The following is a 20,585-nucleotide window of genomic DNA, read 5'->3' on the forward strand; positions in this document are numbered from 1 at the left end:
ACGTCATCTAAATCGGTACATCACAGTTCCCTCAGCTTTCCTAAACTCCTCCACCCTTTCCAGCCAGGCGGATCAACACTGGAAGAGGGGCAACCCCGAAGGGTGATTCACAGCCTGGCTTCAGGTTAGAACCTGAATTCACCGACGAGAGGCAACCTTAGGACCTTAAAGATGGAATGAAGAGAGGATTTTGACTTGTTCCACGCCACACAGCTCGAGACTCCTGACTAGAAAGAACCCGGGTCTCGTAACTCGCGATAGTCCCCATTCGGCCCTCCCAACCTCTGTCTGTGGGGGCCCGACTGCACCCTAAGGGGGACAATGGGGTCTCCGTGATTCCGTGGCGGAGACGGCTGCGGACTTACCTCAAGCCTGGAGTCTGAGGCTTGCCTACAAGAGGGGAGAAAGTAGATAGGGATCGGACACAGGCGAAGACTTGAGCAGAAAGAAAGGAAATCTAGGGGAAAGGAGGCAGTTAACCAGATTGCAGCTCTGCCTTCCGACTGGGTAGGCCAACGTCGGACTCAGCGTCTTCCCTGAGCAGAAGGCCAAAGTTACAGCCTCTGAGCAAGAATATCAACAGCCGCAGGCGTTGACCATTCAAACCTTCCGCCCGCCCAGTAACCTATCCCCGCTCGCCTCTAAGCTGCGTCAGCCAATCTCCGCGCGCGCGCCCAGGGCCTCATGGCCTATCGTTGGGCTCGCAGATCACCTGGGGGCGTGTGCTTGCTCTGGAAATGGTAAGACTTGCCCCGCCCCATAGCCAGAGCAGGATAGTGATTGGCCCACCAGCGTTAGGCAGGCTGCGGGGTAAGCTCCGCCTCACGGGGAGCCTGGCGCATCATTGGCTCTCCCTCTCACCAATCTCCACACCCTTTCTGTTTTCCTCGTTCCCTCAGCCCCACGAACCCCGGGAGATTTAAACCGCGCCTTACTAGTGATGTCCATTCGCTAGGATAATACTAGGAGAGATTATTTTGGGTGGAGGGTGTTGTAAGCGTTTCATTTTCTTCGCTTCTTTCTCGTGCCGTTTTCGCGGACGTTTTCCTTTAAGTTTTGCTGGCCTTCCACGGGAGATGCAGCGTTTGCTGCCGGCGTGGCAAGTGTTGGGGCGAGACGGGTGTGTGTGTTTATGCTGAGAGGCATTAGCCCCTTCCAAGAGCTTTGTTTGGTGTTTCTTTTAGTGTGCAGCATCTCAGAGACTCTAGCTCACGTGGGTAAAAAGAAATTCCCTTGCAGGGAAAGTGGAGGAATTAAATCATCTTGGTATAATCCTTATCGCAATCCAGAGGACCTCAAAGATTGGTTATTAATGAAAATTTGAACATTGATGAGGTGACATTTATAAATTATTGGCCGGACGCGTTGGCCCACACCTGTAATCCCAGCACTTTGGGAGGCCGAGGCGGGCAGATTACATGAGGTCAGGGGTTCAAAACCAGCCTGGCCAACATGATGAAACCCCGTCTCTACTAAAAATACAAAATTTAGCCGGTTGTGGTGGCACACACCTGTAATCCCAGCTACTTGGGAGGCTGAGGCATGAGAACTGCTTGAACCCGGGAGACAGAGGTTGCGCCACTGCACTCCAGCCTGGGCATTAGAGTGAAACAAACAAAAAGACATTCCTAATGTTAGGGATTTGCTTTTAAATAATCCTGTGCTGGGGGAAGATATTGATGATACAAGATTGACCCTGAGTGTTGAGTGATGGGGGCAGGAGGGTCCATCATATCTGTGCTTCTCAAGGTTTAATTTGCACACTAACCACCTGAGGACCTGCTAAATGCAGATTCTGATTCGGGAGGTCTGGGTTGCGGTTGCGGCCCAAGATTCTGCCCTTCTAACAAGCCCCCAGCTGATGGTGAGGTAGCTGGTCCTACCACCATACTTTGCATGGTAAGGTATTACCCCATACTCCTTACTTCAATGTATATTTGAAAATTTCCATAATAAAAATGTTCAAAATAACCTTGGAAGCTCTTTAAGATGTAGGCTCCAAAAACGATAATTCGATAGGTCTAAAGTGGGGTCATTATCAAGGCCCCCAGGTGCTACCCATGCAGACGGCTTGCAGATCATGCTTTGAGAAACAAAAGTCAAAATGCAACTTGTGTCTGATGTCAGGATCTTGGTGGTGGTAGTGGCTGAGAGGCACAGTGTAGCCAGCTGGTTTTTATCCTAATACCCTTTCATCTGCAGAACCTGCTTCCCCAGAAAGGAGATGTATGAAGATTCTTTGTCCTCTAGGATACAGACAGTGAGTGTGGGAGTTAGCACAGAACCTTGCTATGCCAGGTGAGTTTGAAAATCAGGCTGGGGATTAAGGGAGTGTGGGATGAGTTGTTATCTGCTTTGACGACTACAGTATAATCACACTTTGTGGAAAATTGTATACTTCCCTGCAGGTGGGAAGTAGAGACAAAGTTATTCTCTATCGGTGGCAAAAGCAGATAGATTATGGCAAGTGCACACCTGGCTACCAGTGCTTTCTGCACCAGGTCCTCAAGTAAGTGCAGTTGTGGGTGGTCACAACAAAGGTGTCAACCAAGTGGCTTTAGTTCAATGTCAGGTGATGGAAATATACTAAAATCTGAGCACTCTGACAAAGTTGCAGCATTCCTAAAACAAATTCTCTAAAAATCTAGCCCCAAAAATAAGTTTCTGAGATTTCTCAAATGGAACTTATACACCTAGCTCTTAAGAGTATTTTTTTTTTTTTTTGAGATGGAGTCTCGCCCTCTCCCAGGCTAGAGTACAGTGGCGCAATCTTGGCCCACTGCAACCTCTGCCTCCTGGGTTCAAGTTATTCTCCTGCCTCAGCCTCCCAAGTAGCTGGGACTACAGGTGCCCGCCACCACGCCTGGCTGATTTTTGTATTTTTAATAGAGGTGGGGTTTCACCATATTGTCCAGGCTGTTCTGGAACTCCTGACCTCAAATGATCCACCCACCTCGGCCTCCCAAAGTGCTGGGATTACAGGCATGAGCCACTGCGCCCGGCCGCCCTTAAGACTTTTTACAGATGCAGTGGTGCGCCTGTAGTCCCAGCTACTTGGGAGGATCACTTGAGCCCAGGAGTTTGAGGCCAGCCTGGACAACATAGTGAGACTGTCTCCTAAAAACAACAAAAAAAAAACTTTTTTTTTTGAGACAGTTTCTCTCTTGTTGCCTAGGCTGGAGTGCAATGGTGCAATCTCAGCTCACTGCAACCTCTGTTCAAGTGATTCTCCTGCCTCAGCCTCCTGAGTAGCTGGGATTACAGGCATGCGCCACCACACCCGGCTAATTTTTGTATTTTTAGTTGAGACAGGGTTTTGCTGTGTTGGCCAGGCTGGTCTCAAACTCCTGACCTGAGGTAATCCACCCACCTCGGCCTCCCAAAGTGCTGGGATTACAGGTGTGAGCCACCATGCCCAGCCAACAAAACTCTTAAAAGCTCTACGTTTGTTAATGAGGTTGTTTTCCTGGCAAACATTTTCACTATCTCCTCATGATTCCAGCTGGCTTAGCTAATTGCAACATACTTAGCTAATTACATGTAAGTTTACATGCATACATACAAACTGTGAAATGGTAGAATTATTTTAAAGGGAAGTCAAATATTGTCTTTTATATCTTGATTTATGAGGGTGTTGGAATATATCTAAGTTATCCTTCCCAGAAGAAAGAATATTAGGGAGGTGGGAAGTTTGGTGTTTAATCTGATTTGAAGATTTACTTTTTCTGTTGGATTGAGGGCATTGATCCTATGTCATCCTTGGGGAATCCCTATCTAGGCTCCTGATTCACTGTGATAAGCAGTGAGCTGTGTTCCTTCACCTTGACCTCAGTCTGACTTATACATGTTGTTGCCAGGGCACAGTGACAGCCTGGGCTTCACCCTGAAACACCAAACAAGAACAGGAGGTACAGCCATCACTCCTGGGATGCCCAGATCAGGCAGTGGAGAAGAGCCCTGCATTCCTGGGATCCTCCCAGCCAGCCTCTGCAGGGCAGAGGGGCTGAGGGGTGTGTTTTCTATTCCTGGTTCTTTTTATGACTGGTAAGCTTAGCCCTACTTCTCCCCACTTTGCAGAGGTTTAGCTTTCACTGGGTGAAAAGGGAAGGTCTGAATCGAGTGCATGTTCCTCCAACTCGGCTGTACCTTCCTAGGCAGGGAATGAAGAGTCTTAGAACCAATGGATTCCACTCCTTTGGATGACCTCCTGGATGACTGTGGCTCCAGGCCCTGGAGCCCTCAGAATATGGATGGAGAGTATCCTTTGCTGAAACCCATTGGAGCAGGGTCACAGATGGGGTTTGGCCCATGAGGGCACAATTAAGATGCAGTTCAAAGCAGTGGCTCAAGAACAAAAGACTAAAAAGGGGGCAGCAGGGAAAGAGCAGGACATGAGTAAAAAATCCTTGGGAACTAAAAGTGGAATAAGGAGATTTAATTATGGGTAGGAGTGTTGGGCTGCACTGGGAGGCCATTTTATAGATGATGAAAGGGGATGTAACCTTCCTTTGAAATGAGGCCTGAAACTTGACTTGCAGGGGTTTTTTTTGTTTTTTTGTTTTGTTTTGTTTTGGGTCTCAGTTTCTTTCAATATTTTGCAAATGAGCCAATGCCTACTTTTAACTCAACCATTTAATTCATAATAATTAAATTATTAATTTAATTAATAAAAAAAGGTGAACAGCTTAGTGGTGAAAAGCAAGGGCTTTTAGACTGCTTTTTGAGAGTACCTTTGCCTTCCATGTGGGCAGTCACTTAACTTCTTGGGCTGTTTCATTTGTCAAAGAGAAGGTTTTGTTTCATTTGATGATTGTAAGAAAAAATGAGAATATATATCAAAGTATGTAGGTCAAGTGTGGTGGTTCACACCTGGAATCCCAGCACTTCGTTTTTTGTTCATTTGTTTTTTTTTTTTTTTTGAGACAGAGTCTCATTCTGTTGCCCAGGCTGGAGTGCAGTGGCACAATCTCGGCTCACTGCAATCTCTGCCTCCCCGGTTCAAGCGATTCTCCTGCCTCAGCCTCCCGAGTAGCTGGGATTACAGATGGGTGCCACAATGCCCAGCTAATTTTTGTATTTTTTAGTAGAGACGGGGTTTCACCATGTTGCCAGGCTGGTCTCGAACTCCTGACCTCAGGTGATCCGTCTGCCTCAGCCTCCCAAAGTGCTAGGATTACAGGTGTGAGACACCACGCCAATCCCAGCACTTTGTGAGGCCAAGATCGGAAGATTGTTTGAGGCCAGGAGTTTGAGACTACCCTGGGCAACATAGCAAGACGCCTCTCTCTACAAAAATAGAAATAAATATGCTGGGCATGGTGGCACACCCCTGTAGTTCTAGCTATTCAGGAGGCTGAGATGGAAAGGATTGCTTGAGCCCAGAAGTTCAAGGCTGCAGTGAGCTATGATCGCCTCACTGCACTCCAGCCTGAGCAACAGCAAGACCCTGTTTTTACAAAAAAAAAAAAAAAAAAAAAAAAAAAAAATGTAGCATGGTGTCTGGTACATAAGAGCAATTATTGGAAACCATGTGTCCCCTACTTCATGGCCCCTAACTCTGCTCCTTTTGCCAAGGGGAAATAGGCAGTGCAAGGTAAATCTCTCCACCCCTATTTTCTCAGTTAGTACTGTACCTCATTTTTCCTCTACTCTTTTTCAGTTTGTAGACTTGGTGGCTCCTGCCTCCTCCCCTCCCTGGCTCAGTGAGGATGACCCCCGCCACTGGCTCTACTTTCCAGCTGATCACAGCTATTTACCTATCCCAGTCTTGAGTAAGGCGCAAAATATTTACAGAAAACAGATGTCTTTCAGAGGACTTGCTGCTAAGTGTAATAGTGAAGATTACTTGCATTACTGCTACTTTCCAATCAATTAAAAAAAAGAAATAGAAAACTTTGTATTACAAAGAGATCACAACACGAACGCATTGTTTAAAGCCTCTCCTTTATCCACTTTTTTGCTTGTCTCCCTAAACCATCTGTGATGCTAGCTGAGACTCGAATTTACATAAGAGCCAGAAACCATCAACCCAACCTCTTCACACACTAACGTCTACATTCAGTCTCTTTAAAAAAGACTTAAACTTTGACTCATGTGGGAGGTGGTGGTAGTGGTGGAGACTTAATAAAAGGTGGTTTTGTCTTCCTGAAGTGGAAATATAGCGCCGTCAACATCTTTTCCCCATCTGCCTGTTTCCTCCTTCCCTTTCTGTTTAAGGAAAGTGTAACCACCGCACTTCTCCCCACCTCCCCGCACCTCCCCCCCAGCAAACGCAAGCAACTGAACCGCCTATGATGTCATAATCACAATCCCATTACCTCATCCTGCTGGGGGGGAGGGGGCGGAGAGAGAGGAGAGGGAGTGAATAGCCCTGGGCTATCTTGAGCTTTACAAAGTGTTCTGGGTGAGGGCAAATTACAGAACCAAGTGGAAACGTCCCCGCAACCATTAGAAGTCCCGGGTTTTTAAGGTTCAGGCCGATCCGGCAGCTGCAAGAGGGGCTCCTGGGACTCCGAGCAGGCCCTAATCGGCGCTTGGACCACACTTCCCAGCAGCCTTCACGCCGCGGACGGGTCCTTTGCTGGGGGAAGGGGGATTCCTTCGAAGAGGTGGTCGTGGAGGGCGGGGCAGCAGAGCAGGTGAGGGGCACTGTGGCTAATTGCGTGACGCGGCCCGAACCGAGTGGGAGGCTGCAGTTGGGCCGATGGAGGGAGGGAGGGCAGGGGCGATGCCTTTGTTTACCTTCTTCCGACATGGCCTCCCCCGCGGGTTTCAAGATGTGCCTCCAACTGGGGCCGTCCACTTTCTGCGATATTTTGGAGGGGGTGACTCGTTAGTGAGGAAACCACCCCCATCCCTAAATCAAAGCGCCAGGCTCGTCCCCAACAGCGCTGTCCGAGAGACACTTTGAGAGAGACACGACACGGAGCTGCGCCCTCCATGGGTGGCTTGGGGGGATTCTGCGAACCGGAGCTGTCCCCCTACTCTCCTCAGGGACTCGTTGGTTCGCGCCAGCGCCTTTTAAGGGCACCGTGGGGCGAACGGAGCGCTCAGAGCTGCTCCGGCCGCGGCCCTGGGAGCTGGAGGAGCCGCGGTAGGTGGCGGAGGGCAGGTGGCGCTGGGGCCTCGGGGCGGGCACCTCAACCGTCCCTCCCTCTTTCCCTCTTTCCCCTCCCCCAGCCCGACCGCCCGCGCGGCCGGGCCTCGCTGGCCGCCTCTGCGGGGAGAGCACGGGACCCGGTGGGGGAGGGGGTGGCGGAGTGCTAAGTCCCAGACCCTCCCCATCCCCTGCGTCCTGAGTTCGCTTCCCGCGGCCGGATGATGGAACCTAGTGGGAAGAGGCGAACGACAGCCCCCCTGAGCGAGCCTTGGCGCACCCCCCCCCCGCCCCGGGGACCAGCGGACGCCCCATGCCCCACCCCGCGGGGACAGGCAGGGCAACAGAGGGAGAGGTTGAAGATTGGAGGGGCCTAGCCTTTTGCTTCTTCATGGGAGTGGGGGGAGGGGTGTTCCCCACTTGTCACCCCTTTCCCCACCAAAACCATATGGAACAAGAGCAGGCAGATCTCCACCTACCTGTTCATGCACCTCCCTGCCTTCCTCATGTTTTTCTTCAGTCTCCCCAGGAGGTGTGGGGCTGGGACCTGGGGGGAAGGTCCCCAAAGGGTTTGTGACTCTCCTCCCGTTGGCCTGACCTGATCCTACCTTGTCTAGGTTCAGCACAACCTCAGCATCCCTGAAACAGGAGTGTCAGGGGTTACTGCCATCCAATAGGAGATGGGGTGGGGGTCTGATCTTTATTTTTGGGGGCTGCTGGTGGAGGGAAAGCCTGGACTGAGAGTTAGGCCTGGTGGGGTTGCTGAGAGGGCCTAGCGGCCTGCTGCTCGGTGAAGGGCTGAGCCCCGTGCCAGTTGTTAAACTGAGAAGTTTTAACTTGTTTAGTGAACATTCAGGGCTGTCTCTACCCTTCAGATACACAAAATGGAAGGGGAAGGAAGGCGGCAAGAGAGGGCTTCTTACACTTTTTTCAATGCCTGCTTGAGAAAGAGGAGGCCCCTCGCGGAGCTGGTTTGCCTTCTTTTGTGTCCTGGTTTGATTCCTTATGGCTTCCGTTCTGTTCCCCCTCTCAGCTTGGCCTGTTTTAGGAAACTCAGGCTGAGAGTATCAGTTGCGTGGTGGTAGTTGCATTGTTCCAATTACCGCTGTGTGTGGCCACATCCCAACAATTAAAATGCAGAAAAACACAAATTCACTGTCTTGACTTGATCCTAGAGGTGGCTGGGAGTTTGCTGTTTGTCCAAATGCCTCATGAAAAGCTGGAGAGTTTGCTTCACTCCCTGCTCCTCATAGCTGGTTAGCTTGAGGCCTGGGGTCTCTAGGGTAAAATCCTGCACTTAGGTTCCCTCTCTGGTTGATCTTTGAGGGCAGCAGAGTTAAGAAACCAAGAGCAGAAGTGATATAAGCCTTAGCTTCTCCCGTAAGAATATAGGGGAAGCAGCTGAAGAGAGCTCCCCGGAAGCTAGAATTTTGTTCAGGGTGGTAATAATTATGCATGAAAATGATAGTTAACTGTAATGATGATTGACTTCTCTTGCACCTTTCTTCCAGAGAACTCCAGGTACATCCAGGTTTATCTCTTTGCTCTTCCTTGTGCCCTCCTTCTAAGGTGTGAGTGGGGTAGAGATAATTTCCTCTTTTTTGTAGTGATCTGCCCCCAAGGTCACAGAAGGAAGAGCCCTCTTGGGCTTTTCTTAGTGTGCAGGTGAGGGAGGATGGTATTCAGCCAGAGAGATGGACCCTATTGCCTTCTTCACCTTACTGATTTCATTACTTCTGACATTCTGAGGCCTTGAAGATTCACAAACGGGAACGAGAAATGGTAGTCTGTGTGGACTCCTGATTTTTGTAGGTCAGATGGTACATTTTGTACATTTTAATATGTTATATTGTTCCTGTGACAGGTTAAGATTATTCTGCCCACTTTACATATAGGTAAACTGAGGCCAAGGAGTATTAAATGATTTGTCAAAACTCTTAGCAAATTGGATTAATAATTAGATTTCTTGATGATTTGTTCTCTTGACTAGCTAATGCTACACACATTCTCTGGTAAGCTGTCAGCTTGCTGCTCATTTCCGGGAATAGATAGAACAAAATCAAGACACTGGCTTAACCTCCCCTTTTCCCTTGAGCAAGGCCCCTCAGGTAATTGTGTGGGCTTGAAGCCTGTTATCTGATACAGTTAGTTTGCTTCTATCAGAAGTTGACCACGAGAAAGAATCTTGGTTAACTGTATCCATGGACTTTGCATCAGATGAGGCTAAAAACTTAGTTGAACAGTCATGGAGTTGTTGTTTATGACGTCTGTAGAGTTGAAATATATTGGAATTACCCTGACCATTTCTTTATCTTCCCATTTGGTAAGAAAACAAACACTGTATCTATTGGAAAACAATAATATATCAGATGTTTAGGCTGTGGGAGGACATAAAATCCTATGTACTCAGGTCTAAAGCAGAAAGTCTTGCCTACAACCACTGTTCTTCCTTGTTCTCTTATTACTATTTCTGTAGTTTAGGAGAAGGGTACCTCTTCACTTCTGACTGGAAGATAAAATACTAGGCTGATCTTGATGGAAATAATCATTTGGGCATCCCTCTCTCTCACTTGAGCAGCTGTTTTCTAAGTGGTGCTGGTATTCCAGTTAGAAACAACAGAGCATGAACCAGTTTAAGGGTGGCAAATAAGTTTCAACTTGATTGCCAACTCTATTTTATTTCATATCTGGACTGCCAAGTTCATAATTTCTGAAGCTGTGTTTAGGCTTAGCTGGAAAGAGCTGTGATCAATTGATGTCTGCCAGAGGCCTGGCTTAGGGGTGCTGTGGTATGTGTGCCATGCATTTTCCATCTCTGGACCAGGTGCATCTCTAATATCACTTGGGGCTGGTCCCTCTAATTGGCAGACTCAGCAGGCATGACTGGAGAGGGAAGTCCCAATGGTGCTAGAATGGTGCTGCAGTGGCAGAAGACGGCTCACGAGTGAGGTCTGGAAGAACAACAGGGAAGACATCCATCATTTGCTCCAAAGTGTGCAAGTCAAATCCTGGGGAGAATCATGATAACCCTGATCACTGAGCAGCTACAGAAGCAGACTCTGGATGAGCTGAAATGCACACGCTTCAGCATCAGTCTGGTAAAAGACCAGTCTTCCTGCTTCTCCACGACCCCCTCCCCCTTTTTTCTGAGGCTGATTGTTGCTATTACTTTACTCTTGTCCTGTGCTGTATGAATCATGGTACTTAACCTGGAAGAGCCCACTAATGGCTCAAAACCCAGCCCAAAAGGAAGGGGGCAGGGATTTTTCCACCGATAGAGAAGGGACAGCAAAACTTGGGTGGAGAAGGGTTTGAGATGTTGGAAGATGTGGATTGTTTGACTTAACTAACTTTGGGAAGACAAGAGGAAGAACACTTAATGTCCCTAACATCCCTGTAGCTCATGAATCACAGAGGAGAACTGAAGAGGGCTTCCTAGAAATCTGTCAGTGTGTCCTGAATCCAAATCATGATGGATATTCTCTCTTTCTTAGCCTTTGCCTGATCATGCAGACATCTCCAACTGTGGGAACTCTTTCCAGCTTGTGTCTGGTAAGGCATCGTGTGTGTTTGTGTACGTGTGTGTACCCATTCCTCTCTCCACACATTTCTATCATTGGTTTCCAGTGACCAGGGCTAGCGAGCCTACCTCTAGAACCTTCTTGCTAGGGTCAACTTCTGAGATTGGCAGTTGTCTTTCATGTTCTAGCATGAAAGTTATCTGGTTGGTTTGCTCTTATTCTAGCTTTGTGGGGACTTGTATAATCTAATTTTTTGAATAGGTAATACATTCACATGGTTCAAAATTTAAAAAATAACAACAAAAAGGTTATGCTGAGAAAAGTCTCTCTTACTCTCCCATTCCCTATCTACCCAGCTTCTACCACCTCCCTAAAAGTATTAGTTTCTTATACAGTATATGTGACTGGAATTTCTTTATATAAAAAGAAGCAAATGTATATATTTATTTCCTTTCTTTTTTAAGTTCTGGGATACATGTGCAGAACGTGCAGGTTCGTTACATAGGTGTACATGTGCCATGGTGGTTAGCTGCATCTATTTTATTTCCACGTTTTTAACACAAAAGGTTGCATACTATATATTATTTTGTACCTTTAAAAAAAAAATGGGACCGGGCCTAGTGGGTCACACCTATAATCCCAGCACTTTGGGAGGCCAAGGCGGGCAGATCACCTGAGGTCGGGAGTTCAAGACCAGCCTGAACAACATGGAGAAACCCCATCTCTACTAAAAATACAAAATTAGCCAGGCGTCGTGGCGCATGCCTGTAATCCCAGCTACTCGGGAGGCTGAGGCAGGAGAATCACTTGAACCCAGGAGGTAGAGGTTGCGGTGAGCCAAGATTGCGCCATTGCACTCCAGCCTGGGCAACAAGAGCAAAACTCTGTCTCAAAAAAAAAAAAAAAAAAAATCGCTGGGCACAGTGGCTCATGCCTGTAATCCTAGCACTTTGGGAGGCCGAGGTGGGTGGATCATGAGGTCAGGAGTTCGAGACCAGCCTGGCCAACACAGTGAAACCCTGTCTCTACTAAAAATACAAAAATTAGCCTGGCATGGTGGTACACACCTGTAATCCCAGCTACTCGGGAGGGCAAGGCAGGAGAATCACTTGAACCCAGGAGGTGGAGGTTGTGGTGAGCCCAGATCATGCCACTGCACTCCAGCCTGCACAACAAAGCAAGACTCCATCTCAAAAAAAAAAAAAAAACAAAAAACCAAAAAAAACTTTAATATAGCTAGGAGATCTTTCCTAGATTCCATATTCAGAATGCTGAGTATTCATTCCCTTGTTATATATAGCTACATATTATTACACTGCATAGATGTACAGTGGCTTATTTAATGAGTTTTGTATTGATGTGCATTTAGGTTATTTCTAATCTTGTTTGGATACATAAAACTGTAGTGGGCCAGACGTGGTGACTCATGCCTGTAATCCCAGCACTTTGGGAGGCCGAGGTGGGCAGATAGCATGAGGCCAGGAGTTCGAGACCAGCCTGGCCAGCATGGTGAAACCCCGTCTCTATTAAAAATACAAAAATTAGCCGGGCATGGTGGCAGGCGCCTGTAATCCCAGCTACTCAGGAGGCTGAGGCAGGAGAATCCCTGGAATCCAGGAGGCGGAGGTTGCAGTGAGCCGAGATGGCGCCCACCGCACTCCAGCTTGGGCAACAGAGCGAGATTCCATCTCAAAAAAAAAAGAAAAAAGAAACTGTAGTGAATAACCTTGTACATATGTCATTTTTTCACATGTGAAAATATATCTGCGGTATAAATTCATAGATTATTAATTACTCAGTTAAAGGGCTCCTGATCGTAGGGACATTTAGATGGAGGCATCACTGGTGGACAATCAGAACTCCCGAACTCATGCTGCTCAGCTGTTCTGCATCTCATTTTCTTTTCTGGGATACCTAGCAAGGGAAGTGAGTTGGCAAAAACATGTTCATTCAGTCTCTTCCTCCTGTTTATTAAAGACTTGCTGAAAGCCAGGTATTGTGTCATAAGTATAGAGCAGGAACTCATGGTCCCTGCCCTCATAGTGGTTAGTAGAGGGAAGAACTATAGACCAAATACACTCAGTATGAATTTTGCCACCATCAAGTCTGACTTCGTATACTTGTCATTTGCCCCAAATATCCAGCCCCTGCAGAATTCCATTCAGCTAGCCAGAGGAGTTTGGACTAGGCCCTTTGCCCATTAATGAGCCGTCTCCCAAAAGTCACAATTTTGGTTGGAATACAGTGAGTGAGGATTGTTTCTTTTAGTCCATTTTCCCTTCCTTCTCTTGGTCCCTCCATCTGTTTGGATTTAAGAGAAGGCCTAGGGGAAGGGAATCGGAATATGTGGGTGGCCAGACAGAAACGAAGATGAGCAGCACAAAGTCAGGGTTTCCCAAGCCCAGGTTTCACTGTCAAAGGCCTTCCCCACCCTGTTTGCCCCCCCTAGGAATAAAAGTGATCTCTTACCTGCCTGATTACCTCTTACTTCTTGGCAGTCCTAACTCCTGACTTGGTGCTGTTGACACATGAGAGGAGGAAAGGCCGAGAAAGGAGAGCATAGGCCTGCTTTTCAGCATCCAGGGCAAGCGTGGGGGAGGGGTGAGGGAGAGATGAGCAGGACACTCACAAACGTGTTTGTTTCTCTTGACTTCTTTTACCTTTGAGAGGGAGTGGCAGGCAGTAGATGAAATGTTTTTGATTCCAGGTAGTTGGTCACAATGGAGGCAATAGAGCATAGTGGTTTAAAAACCTAGCCTTCACATCAGACAGACCTGGATTTGAATCCTCCTTTGGTCTTTTGAGTGCTATGTGATTTTGGGAAAATTATTGAATTTCTCTTATCTGTGAAATGGGGATAATGATAACGATACTACCTACCTCACAAGGTTTTTGGAAATTTTCACATAAAATGCTCCATACATTATGTGGCAAATGGTAAGTTCTTAAAAAATGTAAGCTATCATTAATATTATTCTTATTATAAATGCCTTCCAGAAGGTGCTTCCTGGAGGGGCCTGCCCCACTGTTCCTGTGCTGAGTTCCAGGACAGCCTCAACTTCAGCTACCATCCCTCAGGCCTGAGCCTGCACCTCAGACCACCCAGTCGGGGAAGCTCCCCCAAGGAGCAGCCCCTCTCCCAAGTCCTAAGACCTGAGCCCCCAGATCCAGAGAAGCTTCCTGTGCCCCCTGCCCCTCCATCCAAGAGGCACTGCCGCTCACTCTCAGTGCCCGTGGACCTGTCTCGCTGGCAGCCGGTGTGGCGGCCCGCCCCCTCCAAGCTGTGGACTCCCATAAAGCACCGGGGCAGTGGTGGAGGGGGTGGGCCGCAGGTGCCTCACCAGAGCCCCCCAAAGCGGGTCTCCAGCCTCAGGTTCCTCCAAGCTCCCAGTGCCTCTTCTCAATGTGCCCCAGCCCACAGACCCTACAGCCCTCCTTTCTTCAGCCTGGCCCTGGCCCAAGATTCCTCTCGACCCTGCGCCGCCTCCCCTCAAAGTGGCTCCTGGGAGAGTGATGCTGAGTCCTTGTCACCTTGCCCACCTCAGCGCCGCTTCTCCCTGTCACCCAGTCTGGGCCCGCAGGCAAGCCGCTTCTTGCCCTCTGCCCGGAGCTCTCCTGCATCCTCCCCAGAGCTGCCCTGGCGACCTCGAGGTCTCCGCAACCTTCCCCGAAGCCGCTCACAGCCTTGTGATCTGGATGCCCGCAAAACTGGGGTCAAGCGGCGCCACGAGGAAGACCCCCGGCGTCTGCGGCCTTCCTTGGACTTTGACAAGATGAATCAGGTGGGACCAGCAAGACTAGGGGAGCTTAGATGGGAGTGTGGGGACTGTTCTGTTTCCACTTTTGAGCTAGCCCCTAGCTTCATTACCCTGCCGCCCCCGCCACCAACAGCACCTCCTTTAGCTCTTAGCTAGGGTGACCTACCATCCCAGTTTGCCTGGGACTGTCCCAGTTTTAGCACTGAAAGTCCCGCCATCCTGTGAAATGCCTTAATCCTGGGAGTTAGAGAAACTGGGGTGAGACCCATGTTAAACCTTCCAACAGGGATCCCAAATTGTCCTGCAAGAGGTACTTTCCCTCCTTTCCAAGAATGCATAAGCTGCAAAAAATTCCATCAGTACCTACTCCTTGTGCCTAAAGCTGGTTTTGCCACTTGCCTGTCACTGCTTCAAAGTGGGTCTGTGAGGGCTGAAGCAAGATGGGCTGCTACAGTGTATTCATCTATTAGACAAATGTTTTTTGACTTCCTGGTGTGAGTACAATTATTGTATGTATGCACTTTGCTCACTTTTTTCATATTATTCTTTCTAGACCACTGGGTTACAAACCTCTTTAAGAATTAATTAATTTTTTCATACAATCGTCCATCCCATCTGCAAATATTTACTGACTCTGACTAGGCACTGGCAGTACAAAGTAATGAAACACTGCAGATGATGTTCCTGCCCTCACGGAGCTTCTATTCTTGAATTCAGTGGAAACAATGGGCTCCAAATTTTGTCAGAAAGTTTACAAACGCCGGGCATGGTGGCTCACGCCTGTAATCCCAGCACTTTGGGAGGCCGAGGCGGGCGGATCATGAGGTCAGGAGATTGAGACCATCCTGGCTAACACGGTGAAACCCTGTCTCTACTAAAAATATAAAAAATTAGCCGGGCGTGGTGCCGGGCACCTGTAGTCCCAGCTACTGGGGAGGCTGAGGCAGGAGAATGGCGTGAACCCGCGAGGCAGAGCTTGCAGTGAGCCAAGATCACGCCACTGCACTCCAGCCAGGGTGACAGAGTGAGACTCCGCATCAAAAAAAAAAAAAAAAAAAGTTTACAAACCTCACCCTAAAGAATTCTTGCCTTCAGGTGTAACTGTCTTCTTTGTTTGTTTGACAGAAACCATACTCAGGAGGTCTTTGTCTCCAAGAAACAGCCCGGGAAGGCAGCAGCATCTCTCCACCATGGTTCATGGCCTGTAGCCCCCCACCCCTCTCTGCTTCCTGCAGCCCCACTGGGGGTTCCTCCCAGGTGCTGAGTGAAAGCGAAGAGGAGGAGGAGGGGGCTGTGCGGTGGGGTCGGCAGGCGCTGAGCAAGCGGACACTGTGCCAGCAGGACTTTGGGGACCTGGACTTGAATTTGATTGAGGAAAACTAAAACTGAGAGGCTACTTCCTGGGGCCACACAGACTGACTCTCTCATGGCTACTAACAAGTGTCGAGGCCCCAAGGCTGGGGGCCGAGCCTGGGAATGGGGGTGAGTGGAGGGCTCCGACTCAGGGCAGCCGGAAATCTTCTCGCTCCAGCAAGCTCGACCATGCCAAGAGACTGGCCGGGACAAGATAAACGGAGCTGGTGGCGGGAGGGACAGCCCCAGAGCAGACCCTTCCCATGGCAGCCCTGAGTGTGAGTATCCCTGCCACCAAGAGAGCAATGGGCAGGGAAGGAAGGGGTCTGCCGACCCCAGCTCGGGGAATTTCACTAGCCCCTTTGCTTCAAAGGGCACTTGTGTCTTAGAATTTGGCCAGGGTGGGGGGTTGAATCAGCCTCCTCAGAGAAACTGCGTGAGAGTGTGTGCGTGCATGGGAGTGTACTTGTGGAAAGGTGTGTTTGCGTAGCCTTAGGGAAGGAAGGCAATTGCTCCTTAACAGCAGAGTATCATGATACCCCCAGGATCTTGAGTTTTTTATAGGATGTTGGGTTTGCTCAAGGAGTCAAGAGGAGGGCACCAAGTTTTCCTTTTTTCTAAATAGCTCTGGAACCAGGCTTGTAATCCATAGCGTCACCGACTCTGCAAAGGATTTCATTTTGGGGCACAGCAGGGTGTTTTAAGTGCTGTGACTTCAGCTAATTATCTTTTCTTCAGCCCCACCCCCTCCCCACTAGCGCGATCTAGTATATTGGGGAATGCAGGTGGGGGGTGTCACCATATTTTTTCTGAGCTGGCCTTTTTTTCTCATCAGATTGTCTAGGCTATATTCCACCTGCCTCTTTTGCCCTCTTGAGTAGAGTTGCACACAGCACATGGGCAACTGAAGCAGGGTTGAGGGGCTCTCTCTCTCTCTCTCCTCTGCTGATGGGACCCTTTTCCCCTCACCCTCTGCCCTTCTAAGTCATAGACTAGGTAGGAAGGCCCTATATTGGTCCCCAGCATCTACTGAGGCAGACCTGCAACGGAAGTGGCATTCAGTCCCCAGCAGACATGGGTGAGCTCACCCCAGCACTGCTGTTGGGAAGGTGACTGCAGGAAACCAATTCTTGCAAGATCCAGGCCCAGCCTTTTCGACCTGCTTGAGAAGGAAGAAGGGGTGTTTAGCATTTAATAGTTTGCTTGTCTTCCACTCCTGCCAGGAAGGGTTTATTTGCCTCTAATTGGCCCTGAGAGACCATAGGGAGGTTGGGGCTCACTGAGGGATTGGCTGAGGATGTATAAAGCAAAGGCTGTGAGAAGCAGTTGGGAGTTTGGTTATCATTGGATTGAATTTACTTTTTTGTTTCTCACCCGCAACTTGAGCCAGGACAGCTGGTCCAAGTGGCCACAGTGATGGGTTTAAGTACCTTGGTAGGGCTGGCACCAGTGGAAACACATACTGAAGCTGCCACCACAATAGCTTGTGAGGTTTTATCCAGCTTTGGTTAGACCCTGCATGACCAAATTTGACCCGCCCTTGTTTATGGCAAGAAGGGCATTTTTCTCTTCAATTTCCAGGGTTTCCTAGGACCCAGTTCCTCATGTAAGGGAAGAAGACCAAGGTCTTTGTGTTTTCTTCCTCATGGAATTGAACCTGACATTTTCTGGATCTCCTGCATGTCAGGAGCATCAGTGAGGCTTCAGCCTCCTCGTCTCCACTCCAGAGAGGAGGTGGCTATGTCTTCTTAAGCCTCTGGCCCTCAGAGGCTCCTCCCTATCTCCTGGCTAGTTACCACTAGGCTACCAGGTCTCTAGGGGCCTGAGAGAGTCCCTCTAGAGAATCCAGGGAAACTGTGAGCCCAGGAGTTGCCCATCTATGGTTTCATTCCTCCCCTGGCTCTTCTCCCTCTTCAGGCCATAATTTCCCTGGTGCCAATTTCTTTTCCTCTTGGGGCATCCTCATCCCAGGGCTCTCTGCTGCAGATTGGCTGTGCCAGCTTCCAACAGGTTACTGGCAATGCCAGTGAGTTTCTGCAGGCCCTAAGCTGAAGAAGTGAGGCAGTGATTCTGCCTCCATCCTGGTTTCCCCAAAGCCCCAGGGCACCATCCTTAGGGGAGAAGGTCTACAGTTATCATTATTTTAATTCCATTACTTTCAGTCTGGAAAACTAAGCTAGTCAGAACTGTCATCTTGCTTCCCAATCTAAGAACCTGTGGCCCTGGAACACTTTTCAAGAATTGGTTCATTTTGCTTTACACAGTAGATCTGTTCCAACAGTTCTGTGTAAACCAAATGCTATTTTTCAATGCATTTGGACTGCTGACCATTTAAAAGCAGCCTATGATTGCTTCTTTTTGTAAAGCAAGCAACCTCCCTCCACTTTAGCTGTTTTGACTATTTGAATTTTCACATATTGGGCACACCTCCAGGGCATGTGGCTGACACTGGGTCGATGTCTGCATCTGTGCTGTGTGTGTGGTGTGGTTGGCCAGTAGGTGAGTATCCCTGTGTGTGTGAGTGAAGCCACTCCCCAGGCTGGTGCTCTCCTCCTGTGCCCAGTGACTGCCCAGTGGCAGCTCAGCTGCCCTTCACTCCCACCTGCTGCCAAAGTCCCTGTGCTAATGGGATTACAAATACAAAAAGTGGAAAAAAATTTTCGTAAACTTTGTTTTATATTAAAAAAAAATCCATAAGTCTGTGTGTGTTAAACATGAGGTTCTGCCTCTGTGGCTGTGTTTGAAAAAATAAAGTTTTATTAGAATAATCCATTTTCCCAAGCAACCTTGTGTACTACAGTGTCTTCTTCCCTTCCCCACAAAGACAAGGAAGAAGCAGGGTAGAAGGCCACCTAACTGTTCCAGCCCCTTCATCTAAGATGTGGGTCAACCTTTCAAAAAGGGGCAGTATTTGGACCCTAGGCCCTTTGCCGGCCATGGCAGGATGTTATACTGTGGCCCAGGCTTCTGCTAAGGCCTTGGTTATTTTTGGCAGTCTGGTTTGGTCTCTCTCCCTGGCAGTTATACTTGTCTCCTCCTGCCTGCTGTCACTCTCACTTCCAGCAAGTTGAAGTCAAGTATGAATGCATTCCAGCTCCCTGAGAAATGGTTTATGGTACAGTCAGGAACTTGTCTAGATTGGTTTGTAGGCTTTGGGAAGTAGGGAGAAGGCAGGGTGGGAGACGGCCAGGGATCTTTCTTAAGTTTTCACATATTACATCCTGGAGAGATAGAGGTTTAGTCATCAGAATTCAGATTCCATAGACCTAGGCAATTTTTCCATCCTAAAAATACTGCTTTTGGAAAATAATCCTAGCTGCAAAGCTTCTCTTTTGTTGTAGAAGACAGTATTTTCCCTAATTTTTCCTTTGGGAGTGTTGGTTTGCCAAAAGAAGCTATGTGGCTCACTCTTTAGACCTTTGTGTTCCACCCTTTCTTCTCTCTATGTTGACATTCTTCCAATGTGTGTGGGTGAAGTGTAGTTGCTTAGCGATCCAGGCAGGAGCCTCTGTCCCTAAGGCTTAGCCTTTCTTTACCAGTTGTGGTGCTAATTTGCCAGGCAGCAAGAAGAGTCAAGTTGCTTAGCTTATGTCCCGGTTTCCTGCTTCAAATTGGTGGCACTCATCATTGAATACCAATGAAGTGTGTGCAGGACAGGACTGACTTGACTACCTGGAGCAGGAATCTTTGCAGGGGTGCAAATACACCCTAGAAAAAGTGAGGGTTGTCACCTGCCCTGGAAACAAAGGAAGGGCTTTGGGGAAGTGGTGGGCAGTGGCATGTGGTTAAAGAAGCTTAGAATTACAGGGTTTTTTTTCTTTAAAACTGATGTTTCATTTCACCTACTGCTTGAGCAGGGGTAAAGTTTGAACATCTAAAATGACTTTGTCTCCCCCTTTTTTTCTTTTGAGTTTATTTTTGTTGGATTTTTCTGCTATTTTCTGTGAGGCCAAGTGTGATTTTATTTTTCATTCCTGAAGTCTTGTTAATATAGGAAAGAAAGTAAACTCCATGAGGGCAAGAGTTTTGTTTTATTCAATATTGTGTCCCCAACACTTTGGGAAGTTCCTGGCACATGAAAAGTGCTGGCCACATTTGTTGAATGCATTTCCCTTTTGCCTTTCCCATCCGTGAACTTAGGTACATTTCTGTCTCTCTGCTGTGAGAAACTAGCCTTGGACATTGGGGCAGTAGTTAAATCTCTGTATGGGAGAAAATCCCAGCAGATAATTTTGATAGAAAAATTGCAAGGCAGATAGATCTTGTATGGATTCACCCTTGTTCCCCTCCTACCAACTACAGCTTATGGGCCATGTGCTTTAAGAGGTGGCTCTCAGCCCAGAAAAACATTCTGAGTCAGGCCTCAGGTTGGCTGTGGGAGATGGAAGTTAAAAAGAAGTGGAGGGAGGAATGTTTCCTTGGTGCTCCACAGGGTTGGTTCTAGAATGATTTTCCTATATGTTTTATGCTTTAGTAAAAGTATAAAGTCAATAGTTGGTTACCCCCTCCCCAAGCCTTTGTTACAAGAAAAGTAGGTCAAGGGTGTAGACAAGGTTATGGACAGGAGATAGCTGGGGTAGGCACAGAAGCCTTGGAGAAAGAACCAGCTACCACTCTTTCCTGTCTGTAGGGAAAATCAAAAAGTCACTTTTAGAACAACAGTCATGGGTTATTACTATACCCTTTATCTTTTGTATCCATTTTGTGTATACTCAGTCTCTGCATCCATGAGACCATGGAATGTGCTAGTCCCTGATATTGCCAGCTTTAAATGATTGAGGCAATTTCCTGTTGCTTATTGTGGGTAACAATCTAGCCAAAAATCTCAGCATCTCACTTTCTCTGCAGGCTCCTTTT

General features: G+C 48.2%; 2 protein-coding genes and 1 long non-coding RNA gene across 14 annotated transcripts in view; 2 read left to right on the forward strand and 1 right to left on the reverse strand.

The window, feature by feature from the left end:
* Positions 1-6,941, reverse strand: part of CDC25C (cell division cycle 25C) — a 54,597-nt gene extending 47,656 nt beyond the window's left edge. For 5 of the 8 annotated variants that reach the window (XM_019027340.4, XM_019027338.4, XM_019027337.4 and 2 more), the window contains exon 1: positions 6,742-6,941. In XM_019027340.4, coding sequence (XP_018882885.1) covers positions 6,742-6,941 — 200 coding nt within the window. Of the gene's footprint in view, positions 1-365; positions 457-6,741 lie in introns of those variants that run through there. The other 3 variants (XM_055389130.2, XM_019027339.4, XM_019027342.4) reach the window with 2 other exon arrangements.
* LOC134758592 (uncharacterized) lies at positions 452-5,922 on the forward strand. 3 transcript variants are annotated; one of them, XR_010133944.1, is made up of 6 exons: positions 452-740; positions 2,203-2,298; positions 2,409-2,509; positions 3,858-4,044; positions 4,155-4,257; positions 5,660-5,922. It is a non-coding gene; the product is annotated as an uncharacterized lncRNA (long non-coding RNA). The 3 variants fall into 3 exon arrangements; XR_010133942.1 differs by having other exon boundaries at positions 4,155-5,922; XR_010133943.1 differs by lacking the exon at positions 452-740 and adding an exon at positions 894-1,122 and having other exon boundaries at positions 4,155-5,922.
* FAM53C (family with sequence similarity 53 member C) lies at positions 6,334-18,513 on the forward strand. 3 transcript variants are annotated; one of them, XM_063706803.1, is made up of 5 exons: positions 6,334-6,638; positions 9,965-10,194; positions 10,591-10,648; positions 13,615-14,399; positions 15,501-18,513. In XM_063706803.1, the coding sequence occupies exons 2-5, from the start codon at positions 10,117-10,119 to the stop codon at positions 15,756-15,758; spliced, it is 1,179 nt and encodes a 392-aa protein (XP_063562873.1). In that variant the 5' UTR covers positions 6,334-6,638; positions 9,965-10,116; the 3' UTR covers positions 15,759-18,513. The 3 variants fall into 3 exon arrangements, with proteins under 3 accessions (XP_063562873.1, XP_004042630.1, XP_030867631.1); XM_004042582.5 differs by lacking the exon at positions 6,334-6,638 and adding an exon at positions 6,801-7,093; XM_031011771.3 differs by lacking the exon at positions 6,334-6,638 and adding an exon at positions 7,008-7,093 and having other exon boundaries at positions 14,248-14,399.
* The last annotated feature ends 2,072 nt before the right edge of the window (positions 18,514-20,585 follow it).

This window comes from Gorilla gorilla, chromosome 4, assembly GCF_029281585.2.
Source record: "Gorilla gorilla gorilla isolate KB3781 chromosome 4, NHGRI_mGorGor1-v2.1_pri, whole genome shotgun sequence".
Classification (NCBI taxonomy): domain Eukaryota; kingdom Metazoa; phylum Chordata; class Mammalia; order Primates; family Hominidae; genus Gorilla; species Gorilla gorilla.

What these genes read in the sequence shown, in the direction of transcription:
- FAM53C (XM_063706803.1), top strand. Translation starts at nt 10,117, where the DNA reads ATGATAACCCTGATCACTGAGCAGCTACAGAAGCAGACTCTGGATGAG. An exon ending in CACGCTTCAGCATCAGTCTG is followed by an intron (nt 10,195 to 10,590) that starts GTAAAAGACCAG and finishes TCTCTTTCTTAG; the next exon opens with CCTTTGCCTGATCATGCAGA. An exon ending in CTCTTTCCAGCTTGTGTCTG is followed by an intron (nt 10,649 to 13,614) that starts GTAAGGCATCGT and finishes AATGCCTTCCAG; the next exon opens with AAGGTGCTTCCTGGAGGGGC.